Genomic DNA, 21828 nt, shown 5'->3' with positions numbered 1-21828 from the left:
CAGTTTAATTAAACACAGCTAGACTCCAATGAAGGAGCAGGACCATCTCAAGGAGGATCAGAAGAAATGGACAGCATGTGAGTTAAATATGAGTGTCACAGCAAAGGGTCTGAATACTTATGACCATGTGATATTTCAGTTTTTTTTTTTTAATAAATTTGCAAAAATTTCTACATTTCTTTTTTTCTGTCAAGATGGGGTGCTGAGTGTACATTAATGAGAAATAAAATGAACTTTTTTGATTTTAGCAAATGGCTGCAATGAAACAAAGAGTGAAAATTTTAAAGGGGTCTGAATACTTTCCGTACCCACTGTATATGACCAAAATCTCATATCCTTATATACATAATTTCATATCCCAGGAACCTATATATATACATGTATATATATATATATATATATATATATATATATATATATATATACAGATGTATGGACAGATGTAGGACATGTAAATTCATATATAGTTTATATAAAATGAGAACATGGAAAAACCCAATGTATTTATTATTACATTTTAAATTATATACTCAACAAATAAAAAGTATTCATATTCATATTATAATTGTTTTCATATGAACTCCAGAAGAGTGTAATTTATGACACACAAAATAATGGTATAGAGAAAAATAAGAAACAATAGATGTTTTCCTTTTGTCATATCACACAGCTTTAACGCGAGAGGTGTTCAGTTAGCTGCAATCTGCAAATTCACTGCTAGGTGCCACTAAATTCTACACACTGGTCCTTAAAGCCACATTGTTACCATCCACTGTTTAGATCTTGGTGCTTTTTAACTCTAGATTTGAACCTGATGAAGGATTTTAGTCATCGGACGTCTGGATCTTAAGTTATCAGAGAAACAAGCTGAGCTAACGTTAGCAGCAGCTCGGCTCGCAGCCCCTCCGGGACGTCCTTTGTCTGTCCAACAGCGTGGGAGAAGCAGTGATTGTTAAGGTGGAACTGCTTTATTCAGAGTGTTTAAGGTGGAACTGCTTTATTCAGTGTGTTTAAGGTGGAACTGCTTTATTCAGTGTATTTAGTGGTTTTAGGAGTGGAGCAGTCTCAGTGTGTCTGCAGAGACTGTAGACGGACAGAGCAGCAGCAGCAGCAGCTCCAGATACACTGATGATACTCTGTCACATGATCCAGAGGAACACACAGGGAGCTGATCTCAGAGCAGTTCAGACTGCAGCACTGAGAGTCGTCTCCACTGGTTGTGATTCCTCTGTCAGTCACTGCTGGATGAAGCTCTCCTCTCCACTCTACCTCCCAGTAACATGGCCCAGTCAGAGCTGATGCTGCTGCTTCAACCTCTCTGGATCATCAGGACACAGCGGATCCTCCAACACAACCTCCTTCCTCACCGCTCACTGTCTGACTGAGATCACTTCCATCTGAGGAGAGAAGGAGACAGAGGACAGCAGAGATAAATCAGTGTTTACAGAGACTCCCTCCATCAGCACATCCAGTATAAAGAGCAGCAGGGACTTCAGTCCAGTTCAGACCAGCAGTGGAGCGGCTGTGTAGCGTAGCCTGCTTCCTTTCAGCTCTCATGTTAACGTATTGGAGTGAACACACTGAGCTGAAGCTCACAGACCTGCACACACTTTGGACATCAAGTCTGCTGACTCTGCAGATTTCACTGAAGTACACAGTGGAAATAAAGTGCTGAGAGTCCCTGAACGCATCATTACTGCAGAAACAGAGAGACATTCACTGCCCACTGGAATGATGCATTTACTGCTGTTAGGGTTCAAAGCTGATAAAAACCACAGTCTCAGTCACATTTGAATGTTTCATCTGAAATCTTACAGGACAAATGTGTAAATATTCAAACTATTTGGACAAACAAAAGACAAATGGACAGATATATATCTGATGTTAAAGGTCCTACATGTTCATACAAAGACTGAACAGCAACACATCAGCTGTGGGTACTGGACTCCAGCAGAGGTCCTGGTCTGTACAAAGACCACATGGTCACTAAATGTAATGATGCTTGTTTGCAGGCTTCAGTCAGACTGATCTCAGAGCTGTGACAAAGACCAACTGATCAGTTGTTTAGTGTAGAAATGAGAGAACAAACAGTGTGAGATCAGACTGGATGAATGAGGACCACTGTCTCTATACATCTTGTAATGCTGTCAGCTGGAATCCAGCTTTATTTCCTGAACACATGAACACAACAACAACAGTCGTCTTCACATCAACTCAAACACATGATCACAACAAGCTTCTGGCTCTCTGATTGGCTGACTGTTCTCTCTCTGTCTGTCTGTCTGTCCAATCCTGAAGCCTGTCCCCATTCTCCTCTCACAGCTTCATTGAGGAAAGCAGCAAATACTGGATCTGTGTTCAGTCTAAGACTGCTGGAACCAGCATGGACTGACTCAGACCCTCTACTGACCTCAGAGTCTGCAGTCTACAGTGTGGACTCTCCACAAGATCAGACAGCAGCTTCACATCTGAATCCTTCAGGTTGTTGTTGTTAGTCAGGTCCAGCTCTCTCAGATGGGAGGGGTTGGACTTCAGAGCTGAGACCAGAGAAGAACAGCTGATCTCTGACAAACTGCAGTGACTCAATCTGGATAAAGAATAAAAGATGTGAGTTTAGAAGACAACTGTAACTTTGTATATTCAGTATTAAAATGAAAGAGTTCAGGAATTATGAATTGACAATAGTTTATTTAGTGGCAGACAACATGTGCAACATATTCCCCTCTCTCTCTTAGAGACACAAGTTAAACCAGAGCAGCCTACGCTGGTTATTGGGAGCAGTTTGAGCCATTGTTTCCCACAGAATGAACTGTGGAGGCTAGATTTCTATTTCTAGAACTCATTTCTTATTTCACCATTTTAATTCTCCTTCATTCTCCACCTTATTCTGCTGCTTTAGTCTTTGTGCTCTTGCTTTTTGCTCTCTCTCACACACACCGGCTGCCTCTCTCTGCTCCTCTCTCCATGTACAGGCTCTGTGTGTCTGTCTGTTACTGTACTGAGGTCAGGGACTTCACGATGCATTCAGGTGCACCTCGTAAACTCTGCAATCTGTACTCAGGTTTAGTTGAAATAGGTCTTTCGTTACGTTCTTGTTCTTTCTCTGCAGCATTTTTAATAGATGCTAAACTCAGAACAATATCCCATTCAGTTGTACACAGGCAGATCTGGAAAATTCATTCAAATAAAAACCATCAAACTCCACCAGATTGTTGTCCAGTATCCCCCCAGGTACCTCTGTGCTGATCATGTTGTTTTACAGTTTCATTGTTTTAATAATTCCATGTTAAACTCATGACAAATCTTACTATTCTGCTATATACACATATTTTAAAGATTCCTAAAAGTCCAATCAAATTGCCCCCAAACACCTCTGTGGTGATTTTATGTTGGTTTACTGCATCATTGTGGAATCCTTTCATGCTGAAGTCAGGAACAATACACATACAGAAGATGTACAAATGTTTTATGATGATATTGGAATTTATTTGACAGTATGCGTATTGGCCATTATTTTAGCATGCCATTATTAAAGAATGACAGAGTAAAACAACATGAAAATCACCACGATGGTGCTTGGGAACACGTTGAACAAGAATCTGCTGGAGTTTGCTGGGTTGTTGTTGTTGTTGTTGTTTATTTATTGATTTATTGTAATGAATGAAAATGAGGTGGCTCCGTCCTCGTTAACCATCCAGATAACGTCTCTCTCTCTGGTTCTCTGCTAAATGCTGAAACCATCCCTGAGCGTTAATATACCGGCAGCCCGCACAAGTTCTTCTGTGGCGCCACTGAATAATAATATTAATAATAATAATAAAAAATAAAAATAAAAATAATAATAATAATAATCACAATAATATTAATACTGATAATAATAATAATAATAAATAGAATAATAGTAATATTAATAATAACGATAACAATAATAACAAAGGTAATAATAATGATAATAATAATTAAATAATAATAATAACATTAATAATAATGATAATAACAATATTTATAATAATAATAATAATAATAATAATAATTATAATAATGATGATGATGATGATGATTGGTGGTCTAGAAAAGGGACAGAAGTTTGAGATGCCTGGTTTATAGTTTTATTTTAATATTTTATTAGTTTTAATGTCATCAAATCTGAAGGAGATTTTAGCTCATAAATATCAACCTGTCTGCACTTTACTGTCAGCACAACTTTCACATCACATTCATCTCAGCACAGAAATAAAACATGGTGTCTGACCTCAGAGTCTGCAGTCTACAGTGTGGACTCTCCACAAGATCAGACAGCAGCTTCACTCCTGAATCCTGCAGGTTGTTGATGTAACTCAGGTCCAGCTCTCTCAGATGGGAGGGGTTGGACTTCAGAGCTGAGACCAGAGAAGAACAGCTGATCTCTGACAAACTGCAGTTCCTCAATCTGAATAAAGAATAAAAGATGTGAGTTTAGAAGACAATGTTCCTGCTTGAAATCATTCAGTGTTTAATAATCTGTTCAGAGCTGAAGAAGGTTTACAATGTACAAGTTTAGAAAATGGAAACTCCAAACACCTGAACCCAACAGGATGCAGGTTGCAAACTGTAAAATACAAAGAGTGAAAAAGAGCTCTCATTAATATTAATGACAACGTGCTGCTGCTTCAATAAAGACGTAGTGACTTCAGCTCTGAACCTCTGCAGCTCCACCAGTGGCTCCATCTATACAAACTCATGTTGTGCAGCCAAGCCACAGAAAGTGATGAAGGTTCCACTATTTAAGATAAAAATGCAGCTGAAACATCTGGTCAGAGGACAAAAGACACACACCTTTTCCTCTAACTTAGGTCCTTTAAGTTAGATTGTATATTGTGTATTTTCCTCTGTTTGCTTTTATTATTCCTTTAATAAATGTTTGTGTTTATATATGCTGGCCTATTTAATTTCATATAAGAGTGAATGATACCAACCTCTTCTATGCAGAACTCCAAAGCTCCCACTTTAACTATTGATAGTGATTTTGGTTGTAGTTATTAATTTAATTTTTAATCCAATTTCTAAATCAATAGCTTAATAATAATAATAATAATAAAATAATAATACATTTAATTTATAGAGTTCTTTTCAAGAAACTCAAAGACACTTAACGAGTTAAAAGGAAAAGAAAAAGCTAAAACAACACACTAAGAAATTGTAGCTATATCTACAACAGTCAACAATAATTCATTGTTAAAGGAGTCATATTATACCATATTTCTACAAGTTAACCTAGTTCCCTGGTGTCCTAATGTAATGTCTGTGACATGCTTTGGTCAAAATACTATAAGGATGAAGCACCATAGCAGTTCAATCACCCTGCCAAAACAGCCCTGTTCAGAACGGTCGGGTTTGAGTGCCTGTCTCCGACGCCGGCACGCTTCATCAGGTCACCTGTAAGACATGGAAGATTCAGTGTTACTTGTAAGGCAGCATATAATATACAGTATAATATAATACAGTATAATATTATATACAGTATAATATAATATACATTGATTCATTCATTCATCTTCATCCGCTTATCCGGGGTCGGGTTGCGGGGGTAGCAAGTTCAGCAGAGGACCCCAAACTTCCCTTTCCCTGGCCACATCGGCCAACTCTGACTGAGGGATCCCGAGGCGTTCCCAGGCCAGTGTTGAGATATAATCTCTCCACCTGGTCCTCTGTCTGCCCCGTGGCCTCCTCCCAGCTGGACGTGCCAGGAACACCTCCCTCGAGGTACTTGAACTCCTTCACTTGGGGTAAGGACTCATTCCCTACCCGGAGTAGACAATCCACCGGTTTCCTGCTGAGAACCATGGCCTCCAATTTAGAGGTGCTGATCCTCATCCCAGCTGCTTGAGACTCAGCTGCGAACCGATCCAGTGAGTGCTGAAGGTCACAGGCTGATGATGCCATCAGGACCACATCATCCGCAAAAAGCAACGATGCAATCCTCAGCCCACCAAACTGCAACCCCTCCACTCCACGACTACGCCTCGATATCCTGTCCATGAAAGTCACAAACAGGATTGGTGACAAAGCGCAGCCCTGGCGGAGGCCAACACCCACTGAAACAAGTCCGAGTTACGACCAAGAATCCGGACACAACTCTCGCTTTGGAAATACAGGGCTTGGATGGCCCTGAGAAGTGACCCCCTCACCCCATACTCCCACAGAACTTCCCACAGGATATCCTGGGGAACCCGGTCATATGCCTTCTCCAAATCCACAAAGCACATGTAGACCGGATGGGCATATTCCCAGGCCCCTTCCTGGACACCTTAGAGAGTAAAGAGTTGGTCTGTTGTTCCAGGACCAGGACGGAACCTGCACTGTTCTTCTTCAATCAGAGGTTCGACAATTGTCCGGACCCTCCTTTCCAGCACCTTAGAGTAAACTTTCCCAGGGAGGCTGAGTAGAGTGATGCCTCTGTAATTTGCACACACCCTCTGGTCCCCCTTTTTAAATAGGGGAACCACCACCCCAGTCCGCCACTCCTTCGGCGCTTTCCCTGACTTCCAGACGTTCCCAGTTCACCCGTACTACACATTTGGCTTTACCAGGTCTGTCCAGTGGCTTCCCCCGCCACCTAATCCAACCCACCACCAGATGGTGATCAGTTGACAGCTCTGCCCCTCTCTTTATGTCCAATACATGCGGCCTCAGGTCTGATGATACGATCACAAAATCGATCATAGACCTTTGGCCTAGGGTGCTCTGGTACCACGTATGAGCATCCCTATGTACGAACATGGTGTTCATTGTGGACAATCTATGACTAGCACAGAAGTCCAGCAACAAAACACCACTCTGGTTCAAATCGGGGAGGCCGTTCCTCCCAATCATGCCCCTCCAAGTATCTCCATCATTGCCCACATGTGCATTGAAGTCTCCTGGGAGAACAATGGAGTCCCCTACTGGAGCCCTATACAGGACTTCATTCAGGGTCTCCAAGAAGGCCGAATATTCTGCACTGCTGTTCGGTGCATAGGCACAAACAACAGTCATAGTTCCACCCCCCACAGATCGTAGGCGTAGGGAGGCGACCCTCTCGTCCACCGGGGTGAACTCCAACGTAGAGGCGCTCAGCCCCTATCCAGGAGTAAGGATCCAGAGTCTCGACTGTGCGTAGAAGTAAGCCCCACCAGATCTAATCGATAGCGCTCCACCTCCCGCACCAGTTCCTTCCCCCCCAGCGAAGTGACATTCCACATCCCCAAAAGCCAGCTTTTGCTGCCCGGGTCTGGTCTGTCTAGGCCCCCTGCCTTTACTGCCACCCATTTGGCATCGCACCCGACCCCAATGGTTTCTCCCGCGGGCCCACCACTCACTGGAGATATAACATACAGTATAATATAATACAGTACAAGTGCAACAGCTCATTGTGGCTCAAAGTTGTCCTCAGTTATAAAATAAAATAATTCTTTGTTGCAGCTAACTGTAGTGATGTGTTGTTGAAACAATCTGAGGCTACCAACACAATGTCTATCTAATGGCAGCAGATACACACACAGGACATTTACTGACTGTAGCTGATGTTGAAACAAGTTCCTGGTTAACAGACATTTAGCAGTGAGCCTCAGTGTTTATAATACAATAGGAGATGATATGAGTAGATGTTACACTGGACCTACACTTATATCTTCAGTAATAGCAGTACTGCAGTAACGCTAAATAAATGGATCAGAAAACTTTTATTAGTTGGTTTAACTCCACAAAACAACCTAGCGAGCATCAGAGTTACACAATATTACTAAACTAATCAAGTTAATTTACACACCGTAACACACAAACACACCCTACACACACACACACACACACACACACACACACACACACACACACACCATAACACACACAGAAAACAACGAAGCTAGCCCCAGCTGGTTAGCACGTTAGCAAGTTACACAAACAGAAATTAATCACCATAACTCACTCCCGGTATTTTGGTAGTTTCTAACGAGGATTAACGCTCACACTGCCCCTCATATTACAACATAAAGTCCAACTGACTCAGTAACTATAGTAAGCAGATATGTAAGTTACCAGGTTAAAGACAATTAAACCTAACTGACGTTATCTTCCCTGTTCTACAAAATACAGACGAACATAAAGCCAACCCCCCCCAGCACGAAGCTTGGTGATTCACAACATAAACTTCATGTTTTGTTGCAGGAAGAATATGGAGACATCTGCACCAGCTGGCTTAATACATTAACTTCAACTTCAAGTTCCCTGTTCATCTTGCACACATTTAACAACCATTAAATAAACAATTAACAAACAATTAACAAACATTTAACAAACATTTAATAAACATTTAACAAACAATTAACAAACGTTTAATAAACATTTAACAAACAATTAACAAACATTTAACAAACATTTAACAAACATTTAACAACCATTAAATAAACAATTAACAAACAATTAACAAACATTTAATAAACATTTAACAAACATTTAATAAACAATTAACAAACATTTAACAAACATTTAATAAACATTTAACAAACATTTAATAAACATTTAACAAACATATAATAAACATTTAACAAACAATTAACAAACATTTAACAAACAATTAACAAACATTTAACAAACATTTAACAAACATTTAACAACCATTAAATAAACAATTAACAAACAATTAACAAACATTTAACAAACATTTAACAAACATTTAATAAACATTTAACAAACAATTAACAAACATTTAATAAACATTTAACAAACAATTAACAAAAATTTAACAAACAATTAACAAACATTTAACAAACATTTAACAACCATTAAATAAAGAATTAACAAACATTTAACAAACATTTAACAAACATTTAACAAACGTTTAATAAACATTTAACAAACAATTAACAAACATTTAACAAACAATTAACAAACGTTTAACAAACATTTAACAAACATTTAACAAACGTTTAATAAACATTTAACAAACATTTAACAAACATTTAATAAACATTTAACAAACATTTAATAAACATTTAACAAACATTTAATAAACATTTAACAAACATTTAACAAACATTTAATAAACAATTAACAAACATTTAACAAACATTTAACAAACATTTAACAAACATTTAATAAACATTTAATAAACATTTAACAAACATTTAACAAACATTTAATAAACATTTAACAAACATTTAACAAACATTTAATAAACAATTAAACATTTAACAAACATTTAACAAACATTTAATAAACATTAACTATGTTAGCATCACTGAGGCTCCTGTAGCTAACAGCGGTTAGCATGAGCTAGCGTTACACGAACAATGAAAAACAGCATCAACTCTTAAAAACACTTCCAGTGACTTCCTCTGCCGTCTCTCCACAGACAGTTGGTACAATCCCTCTTTCAGGAACAGTCTTTCAGCCAGTCCACTGTTGTACTGACCGAGGTTGTTCAGACACGTTTCGGTTGTTCCGACAGACATTGCCGTCAAAAATAAAATAAATCCAGTGGCTCGTACATATGTAGATTTGTGTTGGGCTGTGCTAGCTTGCTCTTTTATAGTCTTTTATATGGTGGAGCTCCGATAGTCAACAAGGAAGTAAACTGCGGTGGGTGGCAACATGCACATCTGAACATCTGAAATTGAGTGATTTATCTCACAAAAATCACAAAAACATGACTGAGTCATCTGTTTTCACCCTTTGCCTGCTGATAGGCCTCCAGAGTCCCAAATGTACATAATCAAATGATTAAAAAGTTGGTTTTGCATAATATGTCCACTTTCAATTAATAACTATATTATAGTATATTACTACAAGTGTGACATACAAATGTCATTTTCAGATGTTTAAATCCTATTTTTCCATTTCAAACATTTAATCTGAGTTGTAATGTCATTAAATCTGAAGGAGATTTTAGCTCATAAATATCAACCTGTCTGCACTTTACTGTCAGCACAACTTAACATCACATTCATCTCAGCACAGAAAGAAAACATGGTGTCTGACCTCAGAGTCTCCAGTCTACAGTGTGGACTCTCCAGAAAACCACACAGCAGCTTCACTCCTGAATCCTGCAGGTTGTAGTTACTCAGGTCCAGCTCTCTCAGATGGGAGGGGTTGGACTTCAGAGCTGAGACCAGAGAAGAACAGCTGATCTCTGACAACCAGCAGTCACTCAATCTGAATAAAGTGTAGTGTAGATTCTTCTTGTTATATGACATATACTTTAATATGAAGTTGGTCCCCATTTTGCAGTTATAACAGCTTCCACTTTTCTTGGAAGGCTTTCCACAAGATTTTGGAGTGTTTCTTTTGTGCCCATTCATTCTGTGGAGCATTTATGAGGTCAGGCACTGATGCAATCTCCGTTCCAGTCCATCCCAAAAGTGCTCGATGGGGTGGAGGTCAGAGCTCTGTGCCGGCCAGTCAAATTCTTTCACACCAAACTCATCAAACCATGTCTTTATGGACCTTGCTTTGTGCGCTGGGGCACAAAACAGTCCCATACCATTATCCCTCCTTCACCAAACTTCACAGTTGGCACGATGCAGTCAGGCAGGTTACGTTCTCACGGCATCCGCTAAACCCAGCCTCACCATCTGACTGCCAAACAGAGAAGCGTTATTCGTCACTCCACAGAACACGTTTCCACTGCTCCACAGTCCAGAGATGATGCACTTTACACCACTACATCCAATACAGTTTTTGTGCTCACATTAATGCCAGTGGAAGTTCGGAACTCTTCAGCTATGAAATCAGCAGATTCGTAGTGTCTTTTACGAACCATGTGCCTTAGCAGTCGTAGCCCCAGCTCTGTGATTTTACGTGGTCTTCAGCTTTGTGGCTGAGTTGCTGTTGTTCCTAAATGCTTCCACTTTCTAATAATATCACTTACAGTTGACCGTGGAATATCCAGCAGGGATAACATTTCACGAACTGTCTTATTGTAAAGGTGGCATCCAATCACACTTGACGTCACTGAGCTCTTCAGAATGACACATTTTGCATCACAGATGTTTGCAAATGGAGATTGCATGGTTACGTGCTTGTACTTTATACATCTGTGGCAAGGGGTCTGATTGGAACACCTGAATTCAACAATTAACAGGTGTGGCCAAATACTTTTGTCCATATAGTGTATATTTGTCTCTCAGTAACGTAAGTAAGAAATACTGATACAATTGATTGATTGATGATTTTGATTTTGAACACTGTAATTTAAAGCCTGCAGTTTTCTTTCTAACATCAATCCAATCTGAGTACAAACAGAGTCATTAGATTTGGTAGATATACACAGAGCAAACACATCAACTGTCTCCAGTCTACAGTTTGGACTCTTCAGTCCAGCAGACAGCAGCTTCACTCCTGAATCCTTCAGGTTGTTGTTTTTACTCAGGTCCAGCTCTCTCAGATGGGGGTTGGACTTCAGAGCTGAGACCAGGACTTCACAGTGAGTTGATGAGAGTTCACAGTCAGAAAGTCTGTGAATACAGAGAATATAACATTTAAAACAAACTCTGACACTTTTATTATAAAAACAGACTCATTTAGACCACAGAGCACATTAACATGAGCGGCTGTAGCTCAGCTGGTCAGTTGGTCAGACAGTCTTTGATCCCAAGGTTGCTGGTTTGAAACTTGAGCTCCTCCGTCCACATTCAAAGTGTCCTTGAGCAACATAATGAACCCCAGATTGGTGCTTTGGACCAAAGTGTCCAAGTGACTGACATGTAAACATGTTAGATTTCATTTACAGGGTGCTGCATTGTATTTGTTAAACTTTATTCAGTGTGATGTTCAATGAGCTGTATCATCACTGTAGGTTGTAACTACACTGCTATGTGTTTACGTCAGTTATGTGTTTGTGTATTTTGTGTCTCTGATCTTATACAATAGAACATTTTATTATCACATATACAATCATACACAGTACAACATATAGTGAATCCTGTCCTCTGCATTTAACCATCCTAAGTACTAGGAGCAGTGGGCAGCCACTGTACAGCGCCCAGCAACCAACTCCAGATCTAAACCAGAGCCATGGTCCAGGTCCAGGGCTCTGACTGGAGAAGTGAACATAACATGTGTGTTTTGATGGTGGTGGACACGGAGCAGCCGGAGGAAACCCACAGAAACACGAGGAGAACATGCCAACTCCACTTCAGTTTTCTTGTTTGTTTTGTGTACTTAACACAGAATGATAATATTGATGTCAATAATCAGTTATAACTTAAGGAAAGCATGTATAATATGGAAGTCGTATGTTGAGCATGTGTGTATCTTTACTAATACTGATGTCTTCAGCTTTAATTTGCTTTATAATTTTCATCACATGTGGACTTACACAGCTTTTCTGCAGTTCTTCACAGCTGGAATCAGTCTCAATCGTCCCTCCTGTGTTGTGTTGTACTTCTTCAGGTCCAACTCATCCAGAACCTCCTCTGACATCTGCAGCATGATGGCCAGAGCTGAGCAGTGGATCGCAGAGAGTTTTTTCTTGGCTCTGTTCTCTGACTTCAGGAACTCTTGGATCTCCTGATGGAATGAGTGGTCGTTCATCTCCATCACACAGTGGAAGATGTTGATGCTTCTGTCAGGAGAGGACCGGGTCTTCTTCTCCTTCAGGTTGTTGATGGCTCTCTGGATGGTTTCTGGACTGTTGTCTGTCTGACCCAGCAGACCTCCTAAGAGTCTCTGGTTGGACTCCAGAGAGAGGCCATGAAGGAAGCGAACAAAAAGGTCCAGGTGACCGTTTTTACTACTCAGGGATTTCATCATTGCTTCCATCAGGAAAACATCCAGAGATGAATCAACATATTTTTTCCTCAGGAAACCCTTCAGTACCTCTGTGTTCCTGTTGGTGTAACAGTGGAACATGTAGACTGCAGCCAAAAACTCCTGAATGCTCAGATGAACGAAGCAGTAGACTGTTTTCTGGAAGATCACACTCTCTCTTTTGAAGATCTCTGTACAAACTCCTGAGTACACCGAGGCCTCTGAAACATCAAGACCACATTGTTCCAGGTCTTCTTGGTAGAACATGATGTTTCCTTTCTTCAGATGTTCAAACGCCAGCCTCCCCAACTTCAGAAGAACCTTCCTGTCAGCCTCTGTCAGCTCCTGTGGACTCGTTTCATGTCCCTCATCATACTTCTGCTTCTTCCTCTTTGTCTGAACCAGCAGGAAGTGTGAGTACAGATCAGTCAGGGTCTTGGGCAGCTCTCCTCTCTGGTCTGTAGTCAACATGTGGTCCAGAACTGTAGCAGTGATCCAGCAGAAGACTGGGATTAGACACATGATGTGGAGGCTCCTGGAGTTCTTGATGTGTGAGATGATCCTGTTGGACAGATCTTCATCACTGACTCTCCTCCTGAAGTACTCCTCCTTCTGGGCGTCAGTGAAGCCTCGTACTTCTGTTACCCTGTCAACACATTCAGGAGGGATCTGATTGGCTGCTGCGGGTCTGGAGGTTATCCAGACGAGAGCCGAGGGAAGCAGATTCCCCTTGATGACGTTTGTCAGCAGAACATTGACTGAAGACTTCTGTGTGACGTCAGACACAACCTTCTTGTTCTTGAAATCCAGTGAAAGTCTGCTTTCATCCAGGCCGTCAAAGATGAACAAAAGTTTACAGACAGCGAGCTGCTCTGCTGTGACCTTCTGTAATGTTGGATGGAAAACATGGAGCAGCCTGAGAAGACTGTACTGCTCATCTTTGATCAGGTTCAGCTCCCTGAACGAAAGCAGAACCACCAGACTGACATCTTGGTTCTCCACTCTGATGTGTGTCTGTTGGTCAGGTAAGGCTTTAAAGATGTCGTGGCACCTGATTGGAGTCTCATGGAGGGTCTCCATCTTGGAAGCTGTTTCAAGCTGCCAAACCTCATGTTGGGTATTAACCTCTTCACTCTGTCCCTCTGTGATGTAGAGCTCAGTGTAGATCCTGTTGAGGAGGGTTCCACTTCCTGTTTCATCAGTTCCTTCACTCACACTAAATGACACACACACACACACACACACACACACACACACACACACACACACACACACACACACACACACACACAGTCAGTATACAGTCTAATAAAGCAGTCAGAACTCCACCTGCTCTCTTTTCTTTCAGTCTGTGTGTTTTCTGGGTTACAGCAGGTTCACTGTGTATTATTCAGCCAATCAGCACTTTGTGTCCACAGATGAATCAAACTGTTGAGTTCATTCTAACATTTCTTTGGTCTACAGTCCACAGGGAGAAAACGGACTCACACACTTTGACAGTAACAGAATAATAATGTTGTATTAACACTCACCCTGCCTCAGCCTCCATGTTTCCTCCTTCTGCTGTCCACTCAAAATGGAGTCTGAACCAACTGAACTCTTTCACTTTCAGTTCTTTCCTGTTCTCTGGATCAGGCAGTCAGTGACAGTGTAGCTCCTCCCCTCTCCATCTACAGTAAATCACACGGTTTATCTGTGTGTGTGTGTGTGTGTGTGTGTGTGTGTGTGTGTGTGTGTGTGTGTGTGTGTGTGTGTGTGTTAATGTTGTAAGGAGAACTTAGCTGTTAATAAAACTGGTGACATCAAGCAACAACTGAGGAGGACTGCAGTTGTTAAAATGACCAAGTATTGATTCTATGTTGGGAGAAAATGAATCATCTGTCCACTACATTGGACATTGTGCATCCTTATATGAACTATAATTCATACTCTTACTGCAACTGATTGAAAATACTACTACAACATACTACATGTTATTAGAATATGTGTATTAGTACAGACTGTGTGAGTAACAGCTTTATATCTATTTACATAAAATATAATTGTATTGATTGGTTTTTAATTTACAGTAGAAAACTGCTGTAACACAAACTGTTCACCGCAGTGGAAATTAAAGTCAATGATTATTTCTTTCAATATGTAAAGAGTAATAAAAGCTCCTGACTGAGGTTGTCATAATGGATGAACTGAAAGGGATGCTGGTCCCATATCAGACATCCTTCCATGTTCTCTGCTGTGTGCGGGTTGTTGCTGCTGTTTGACGTCTCACAGCAGCCACACACTAATTTTCCTGCGTCTGCAGCTCACTGAAGGACAAAAACACACCTCGGCTGGAAATGTGCAACACTTCCTCAGTCAGACTGAAAACTCTGGAAATCCACAGAAGAAATTCAACAAACAGGCTTCATTTACAGCAACATGTATGAAATATATCAGTGTGTGTAGAAGTTAGACTGTGGAGATTCACATCACAGCACAAGTACAAGTGAGATGAGTTGTTAATATCAGGATGTGAATTTCCTACAGTCTGATACAGAATATTAGCAGATTATACAGTGAAAAGAACCTCATTAAGTTCAACCTCAGGGATGAAATGAAACCAGCCACAGCAGCATACACACACACACACACACACACACACACACACACACACACACACACACACACACAGTAAATACAGGATTAGTAGGAATAAGGGAGGAAGAGAAAAGCTCCAGAAGCTCAGTTTGAAAGTCATTCTTTAAACAACACCACCACCTACTGTCCAAAACAACACATTACAACCACAATGACTCTTTTTTAGCAATAATGAGAATTAAACTGTAAAAATTATGGACCATAAGGGCCCTTAAAACTTCACAAAACGAAAAAGCAGACATGTTTTCCTCCAATGTTCTTACATTAGATCCCGTCCCAACCAAGTCTTACTCCTTAATTGGCACTTCTTTACTGGATATGGTCAATATTTCTTTAATATCAGGATATGTACCACAGTTATGGAAAATAAATGATTTGACTGAATAAGATTTTAGTGTAAGTTATTATAATATCAATTGGAGTGTAAAGCAATAGAAGACATTCACAGCCACAATCTTGGAGGAAGAGTTTTCAGGACTTTATTGGTTTTCATCAGGACAGTAAAGCCTCTGAAACTCCTTTCAGATCAAGTGATTATTAATAATTATAATTTCCTCTACAAATATGGATAATATAGGTAATTCATGTTACACACATTACTATTATATTTAGCATTGATAAACAGTATGCAAAAATTTAGTAAATGCTTTATAACTCTAGATAATGTGGTTTTTAAAGTGATTTAAGGACATTTTAAGTGTTTATTATTCGTTGTTCATTATATAACAGTGTTTTAGTATATCATAGTTTGATATCTGATTATACAGCTGCCTCCACATGAGTGGAGTTAACAAGATAGTATTTAACAAATACAGAAATAAAAACTAATATCTACGTACAACACATTATAGTTATTAACTATGAATTATATGTTTATACAGTGCTTATGAATGCTAATAAGGGACTTGAAATAAAGTGTTCTATTTACATTCAATTATATCAGAGCTGTTTATTTCCACCAGCAGCTGACTCCCTGCAGAGCTCCTCCCTGCACCATCCACACCCCCATCCCCACCAGCAGGATGACCTTAGCACCCAGAGACACCGACAGGAGGAGCAGGAGAGCAGGCGAGGCCCCGGTCACAGGCAGCGGGGGTCGGGGGGCCAGGACATACAGGGTGGCCTGCTCTTTGCCCAGCGGGTTGGAGGCGCTGCAGGTGTACTGCTGGCCCGGTTCCACGTCTCTCAGCTGGCTGACTGTGTGGTAGTGAGCCACGGAGCCCTGAGCCACAGGAACAACCGGAGAACCCTCCAGCAGGTCGTCTGGGCCGAGCCACTGGACATCCGGCAGCGGGGAGCCCTGGACCCGACACACCGCTCTGTACCCGGACTGCTCACTGCCCTCCACTGACAGAGACAGGATCTTTGGACCAGCTGCAGCACAGACAAGAAGAAAGAAATCCCAAGAGTAAATACCACAGTCACCCCCTGGTGGCAGCAGTAACGTATTTACATTTAGTACCACACTCCAATAGTCGAGTACCATTAAAGTAATATGCAGCGTATACTGAATAAAATTACCCACAAATCCGCCCTCAACCACTTCCCTTCATGGACTTTCTCACTCTTAATACTACATCCCCTGATATGATGCTGTCAGTACAGACTAAAAAACAGACTGACTTCAGATTGGTTGTTATTCATCCAGGCAACTTTTTAATCCCCTGCAACACTGTCAGTGTGTAAATAGTTTGAGTATTTCTGACTCTGCTGTCTGTATAAGCTACCTTCCACTCGCAGCCTGGTTCCCATCTTGTCTTCAAAGCTGACATGTTCTCGCCCCTGAACCTCCACTCTGCAGTAGTATCGTCCACTGTCCTGCAGGGTGGCGCTGTTGATCCGCAGCGACAGGTCGTGCTCCCTCGGGTTGCCCTCCAGCCGGTAGCGCTGGTCCTGCTGGGGCCCTGGCTCACAGGTGGGAGCCCCGGGCCGGCTGGTGCAGCGGTACAGGACGGTGGAGCCCTGCCCGTGGCCCAGACGCCACAGCACCTGCAGAGAGGAATGCTGGGAGTGCTGCGGGTGGCTGAAGGTGCAGGGCAGAACCACCGGGTAGCCCTCGATGGCTCGGACCTCCGACTGCACATTCATGGACCAGCCGTCATCTCCAGAGCCGAGAGCTGCTGGGAGGGCAGGGGAACAACAGCATCTATGGTTTACTGTCACAACTCTTCGAACAGAGAACGATGTCTACCAACCAACACTCATAGATTAGTTCTAAATGCATACAGATTGGTATCAGATCTTTTACTTCAGCAAAAGTTCTAATAAAAGAGAAAATAGGAAATACATGGATTTATATAATCAATCAATCAAACTTTATTTGTAGGCACATTTCAGACAGTTGCAGTTCACAATGCTTCACAGACTATTGACAAGACGCTAATAAGACAGAATGGAGTAAAACTTAAAGTAGGTTGAAAAATAGAATGCAATAATAAAAATAATAATAAAATATAATACTATAGATTTTACAGGTATAATGACAGTATCTAATAAAAGTTATACTAAAAATTATATAGAATAAATAAAGAAAGCAGACAGAACCTATAAACAAATAGCAATAGTAAACAACAATACGAAGGATATAAGGAATACATGAGATTGACTAAATACGGGAAAGAGAAAGGAATAAAAAATAGTAAATAATGTATAGAAACAGTTCCTTAGTTAAAAGCTTATATATACTGTCAATAGTTAAAAGCCAGGCTGAAGAGGTAACGCCCACGCCCCGACTCACGTGGACTGCGAGGGCCAACTGATCCTGCTCGCAGAGTTTAATTGCTTTAATTAACTAATTTGTGTTAGATTAGATTAGATCAGATAGAAAGATTAAAGCTATTGTAACATATTTACCAGGACAGCAATCACATCACAACGTAAAGAGACTTGTTTCTGTGTGTGTGTGTGTGTGTGTGTGTGTGTGTGTGTGTGTGTCAGCTCACCTCCTATAACAGGTAACAGTAGACTCAAAGTGCTGCAGACCAGCTGGACGTCCATAATGACACTGCTGAAGAAACAACAGAGGTAGGACATGAGTGTGTGTGTGTGTGTGTGTGTGTGTGTGTCATTCATGTGACTCAGTACCTCCCAGACACTGTGTGTGTTTTTCCATTCTTTTGTTTCTACTTCCTTCATGTCTATTTTTTATTATTAGGAAGTTTGACTGTAAGACCCAGCTGGCCCAATGGTTGGTGTCAGTGTGTGAAACTGTGTTGAAGATCTCCAAACTCATCAAGATCATAGATTGTGTAATTAAAAATAAACATAGTCTCTGTGAAGTCAGTGTGATCGGCTCTGGCCATCTCCATCTTGGGAGTCCTGGCTCCAAAAATGGTCAAAGAGGTGGAGCTGAGGCTAAAGCCACCTGTGACGGGACCCACCTGTGACTCAAAGCAGCCACGCCCTTAATTATGCAAAACTTTAATCATTATTTTCATTTAAAGGAGTGAGTTGTATATAAATTCACCCTCCTGTACAGTTGTGATGAATGGGGAAATTATCTCTAGAGACCAAAAAGGCTGTAAACATTTTAATATGGGGCCTTATGGAGACTGACTCACTGCTGGAGCCAGCCTCTAGTGGACGTCAGAGGAACTGCAGGTTTTGTTATTTCCGTGTTGGATTCATTTGCAGCCTCAGAGGTTGTCGCTTGATGCTGTTTCTTCAGAAGGAAATATTTCACAGCTTTAAAGCAAAAATGTGTGATTTTTCTTCTTTTCCTGCCTTGCTGACATTCTGGTATAAACTGGTAAAGCAGACGAGTCCACACAGTCCAAACACACAAAAAGAAAGTTGTCAAAATCGTGGTCAAATGTGTGTATGCTTTTTGACAGCATGAATAGGAATTTATAGATAAATTATGCAGTAAAGGGTTTGTATTTCTGTGCATGCTTTCATCAATGCATTAAACTAAATACGAAAGTATTTCAGACACAGGAAACAGCGATGGCAGATGGTGAGATCATGAAAAAACACATAAAATATAAAACACATAGAGATTTACTATGAAATGCACATCACCATTAGATTGCAGAATATGTATTTATTATTATTACCACTACAAGAATATTGAATATTACCAACTCCCTATGTCTACGTAAAATCATGTGTCTCTAGAAACATTAGATTAAGGTTTGTGATGGATCGATATATACACGTGGAATTAAACACATTTGTGAAACTGTTAGTTTGATGTTTATCATGTGTTTGATGGTATTTTAGGAGTTAAGTAACACTCTCGCATTTCTGTCTTTGACAGTACAACAAAGGCTCCTTAAATAAGTCGGCATATTCACAAGCTATTAGCACTGAGCGTTTGTGGTTGGGAGGACACTGGTAGGAGTACACGTCTGCACGATTCACTGCAGGTGGGTATTTATAATAAGAAGACTGCCTACTTTATGGATGTGAATATTCTTATAGTTTTATAGAGTTTTAGAAATGAGGCCTCCACAAGACGGTGGGTGGAACAAGTTTCTAGTCTGATTGTGATTACGATAGGTGACCACTAGAGGGAGCTGGAGTAAGGAAATGTATCTGTACTGCTAGCAAAGTCATGTACAGTCAGCATAGGGTTAGTGACAGCCGTACAGGAGTATGATGACAGGCATACAGCCGGGCTGTGTTGTGGGGAATATTGGCACCCAGTTGGTTTGGGTGTAAGCCGGGCCTTTTAAAGAGTGTAGCTTGCTCCCAGAATAGATTCAAATTGTCAATGAAAGCAATGATCTGCATCCTGCAGTGAAGCTGGAGCTGAAGGACAGGAAAGTGAGCAGCAGATTAATTAACTTGAAGTCACATATGGAGGGAATATTCAACTGTCCACATACGTTTGGCCTTGTAGTTTATACAGTGGGAGATTTCTATGAACTCTTTCTGCAAAGTAATGATTATCCAAATGTTGAGGTCAAAACAAACATGGAAGTATTTGAATGTTTCTCTCTGTCTGAATGTGTCTCTAAACTAAATCTCAAGTTATTTTCTGTCTCCGCCCTTTAAAGGTTTAACTCATTCTACCTGAAGAGAGAAGCTCGATCTCTGGGAAATGTTTTTCTTACATACCGCAGAAGTAGCACAAGACACAGCGCTTTAAAAAACCCCAAAACCCCTTTGTGGTTTGGTGAGCGCGGCTACTGCCTGTGGTGCAGCTGAGGCTTTCGCTGTGGCCTGCTAACCTGCATTCGCCACACCTACTGAACACACACAATCAGGTTGATTTTGAACTCTCTCTGTCCTCTGGTCAGTTCAATTGACATCTTCAGTCCAGCTCACCTACTAACTTTAGTCAAGAGACTGCTGCAGGTTTCAGCTTCACTTCCTGCTGATGCTGCTGAATGTGTGAACGTGTGTGCTGGTGTTTGCACTGGTGTGTGTTTAACCACTTTGTGGCCACAGGATGTGGTTGAAAGTCAATGGCATCCGTTGTTATGTCTCCATGGTGACATCGAAAGCTGCGAATGAAAATTCTGCTGTGGAAGAAAAAATGTTTTTTACATCTTTTCTCTGGAGGTTTCTGCTGCTGCCTCAGATTTTAAATGAATGATCTTGAGTGCTAAACCCCAGAACTGAGTCAGCATTTGAAACCCCTGACACACCGAACCTACATCAAAGAGCTATTGGCGACAAAAGCTGACTGTATCGTCGCCTCACGTTGCTTGTGTCTTGGCCAAAAAGTGACACTAGAACACACCACACCAACTACAGTGAACCAGCACATACGTTCTGCGCCTGCGCAAGAGGTATTCAAAAGTTTTTTAACCCATTATAGACAAACAGTAAGTAATACCCAAACACAAACCTAGTCTTGTTCGGCTTCATCTTAATATGCTATGCACACCGATTTTGCTGAAGATTAGATTAAAAATGTGCCAAAAGAAGCAGAAAATGTCTTTTTAAAGTTTGAAATACCTATTGCACTGATATACTTAACTGACAACATGCAAATATATGCTTTAATATGTTTAGCATATCAGTACGAGGTAACTGTGTACCAGGTTTGATGACTTTAGTATACATAGCATTTTAGATTGTGATGTGTATATGCAACTCGACTGGAAACTTATAAATATCATATCATATATATATCATTGTGACTATTATATTAATCAAATAGACAATACTGACCTCTGCCCTGTATCTACAGTAATGATCTCTGTTACTTGGGTATCATTGTCAAATGGACTCAAATCTTTATTAAATTAGTGTTAAATTACTTATAATTTAAATTTAAATTATAATTATTGTTGCTATTATTTGAATCAAATATGTTTACAATAGAGTGTCAGCTGGGTTGTATAACATTGCAATGTAACAGTAAAAGTTACTAGTAGCTACAAAAGCGCACATACTGTGTTAAGTTAGAACCATGAAAGAGTTGTACAAAAAGTCAAACCTAACACAACACATAGAGTGACATGGCTGATTGATATC

At 40.6% G+C, this 21828-nt stretch overlaps 3 protein-coding genes across 4 annotated transcripts; all 3 read right to left on the bottom strand.

Annotated features, from left to right (window-relative positions):
* Positions 1 to 625: 625 nt before the first annotated feature.
* Positions 626 to 10479, bottom strand: LOC127362980 (ribonuclease inhibitor-like). 2 transcript variants are annotated; one of them, XM_051399408.1, is made up of 3 exons: positions 9994 to 10479; positions 4253 to 4429; positions 626 to 1397 (listed from the first exon to the last, which is right to left on the bottom strand). In XM_051399408.1, exons 1-3 carry the CDS (start codon positions 10323 to 10325, stop codon positions 1388 to 1390), a joined length of 519 nt encoding a protein of 172 aa, XP_051255368.1. In that variant the 5' UTR covers positions 10326 to 10479; the 3' UTR covers positions 626 to 1387. The 2 variants fall into 2 exon arrangements, with proteins under 2 accessions (XP_051255368.1, XP_051255369.1); XM_051399409.1 differs by lacking the exon at positions 4253 to 4429 and adding an exon at positions 2411 to 2587.
* A 1848-nt stretch (positions 10480 to 12327) lies between these two features.
* Positions 12328 to 14354, bottom strand: LOC127362949 (NLR family CARD domain-containing protein 3-like). The gene is made up of 2 exons (XM_051399351.1): positions 14295 to 14354; positions 12328 to 13978 (listed from the first exon to the last, which is right to left on the bottom strand). Exons 1-2 carry the CDS (start codon positions 14309 to 14311, stop codon positions 12328 to 12330), a joined length of 1668 nt encoding a protein of 555 aa, XP_051255311.1. The 5' UTR covers positions 14312 to 14354.
* Positions 14355 to 15855: 1501 nt separating this feature from the next.
* Positions 15856 to 18397, bottom strand: si:dkey-11p23.7 (V-set and Ig domain-containing protein). The gene is made up of 3 exons (XM_051399390.1): positions 18342 to 18397; positions 17127 to 17519; positions 15856 to 16773 (listed from the first exon to the last, which is right to left on the bottom strand). Exons 1-3 carry the CDS (start codon positions 18394 to 18396, stop codon positions 16349 to 16351), a joined length of 873 nt encoding a protein of 290 aa, XP_051255350.1. The 5' UTR covers position 18397; the 3' UTR covers positions 15856 to 16348.
* Positions 18398 to 21828: the final 3431 nt, after the last annotated feature.

This window comes from Dicentrarchus labrax, unplaced genomic scaffold (assembly GCF_905237075.1).
Source record: "Dicentrarchus labrax unplaced genomic scaffold, dlabrax2021, whole genome shotgun sequence".
NCBI classification, from domain to species: Eukaryota; Metazoa; Chordata; class Actinopteri; family Moronidae; genus Dicentrarchus; species Dicentrarchus labrax.
The sequence above is the reverse complement of the archived record's forward strand: the minus strand, read 5'-3'. Positions and strand labels throughout refer to the sequence as shown.

What these genes read in the sequence shown, in the direction of transcription:
- LOC127362980 (XM_051399408.1), bottom strand. Translation starts at nt 10,325, where the DNA reads ATGCTCCACAGAATGAATGGGCACAAAAGAAACACTCCAAAATCTTGT. An exon ending in TGTAGACTGGAGACTCTGAG is followed by an intron (nt 4,430 to 9,993) that starts GTCAGACACCAT and finishes TTCTTTATTCAG; the next exon opens with ATTGAGGAACTGCAGTTTGT.
- si:dkey-11p23.7 (XM_051399390.1), bottom strand. Translation starts at nt 18,396, where the DNA reads ATGGACGTCCAGCTGGTCTGCAGCACTTTGAGTCTACTGTTACCTGTT. An exon ending in ACTGTTACCTGTTATAGGAG is followed by an intron (nt 17,520 to 18,341) that starts GTGAGCTGACAC and finishes CTGCCCTCCCAG; the next exon opens with CAGCTCTCGGCTCTGGAGAT. An exon ending in AACCAGGCTGCGAGTGGAAG is followed by an intron (nt 16,774 to 17,126) that starts GTAGCTTATACA and finishes TCTGTGCTGCAG; the next exon opens with CTGGTCCAAAGATCCTGTCT.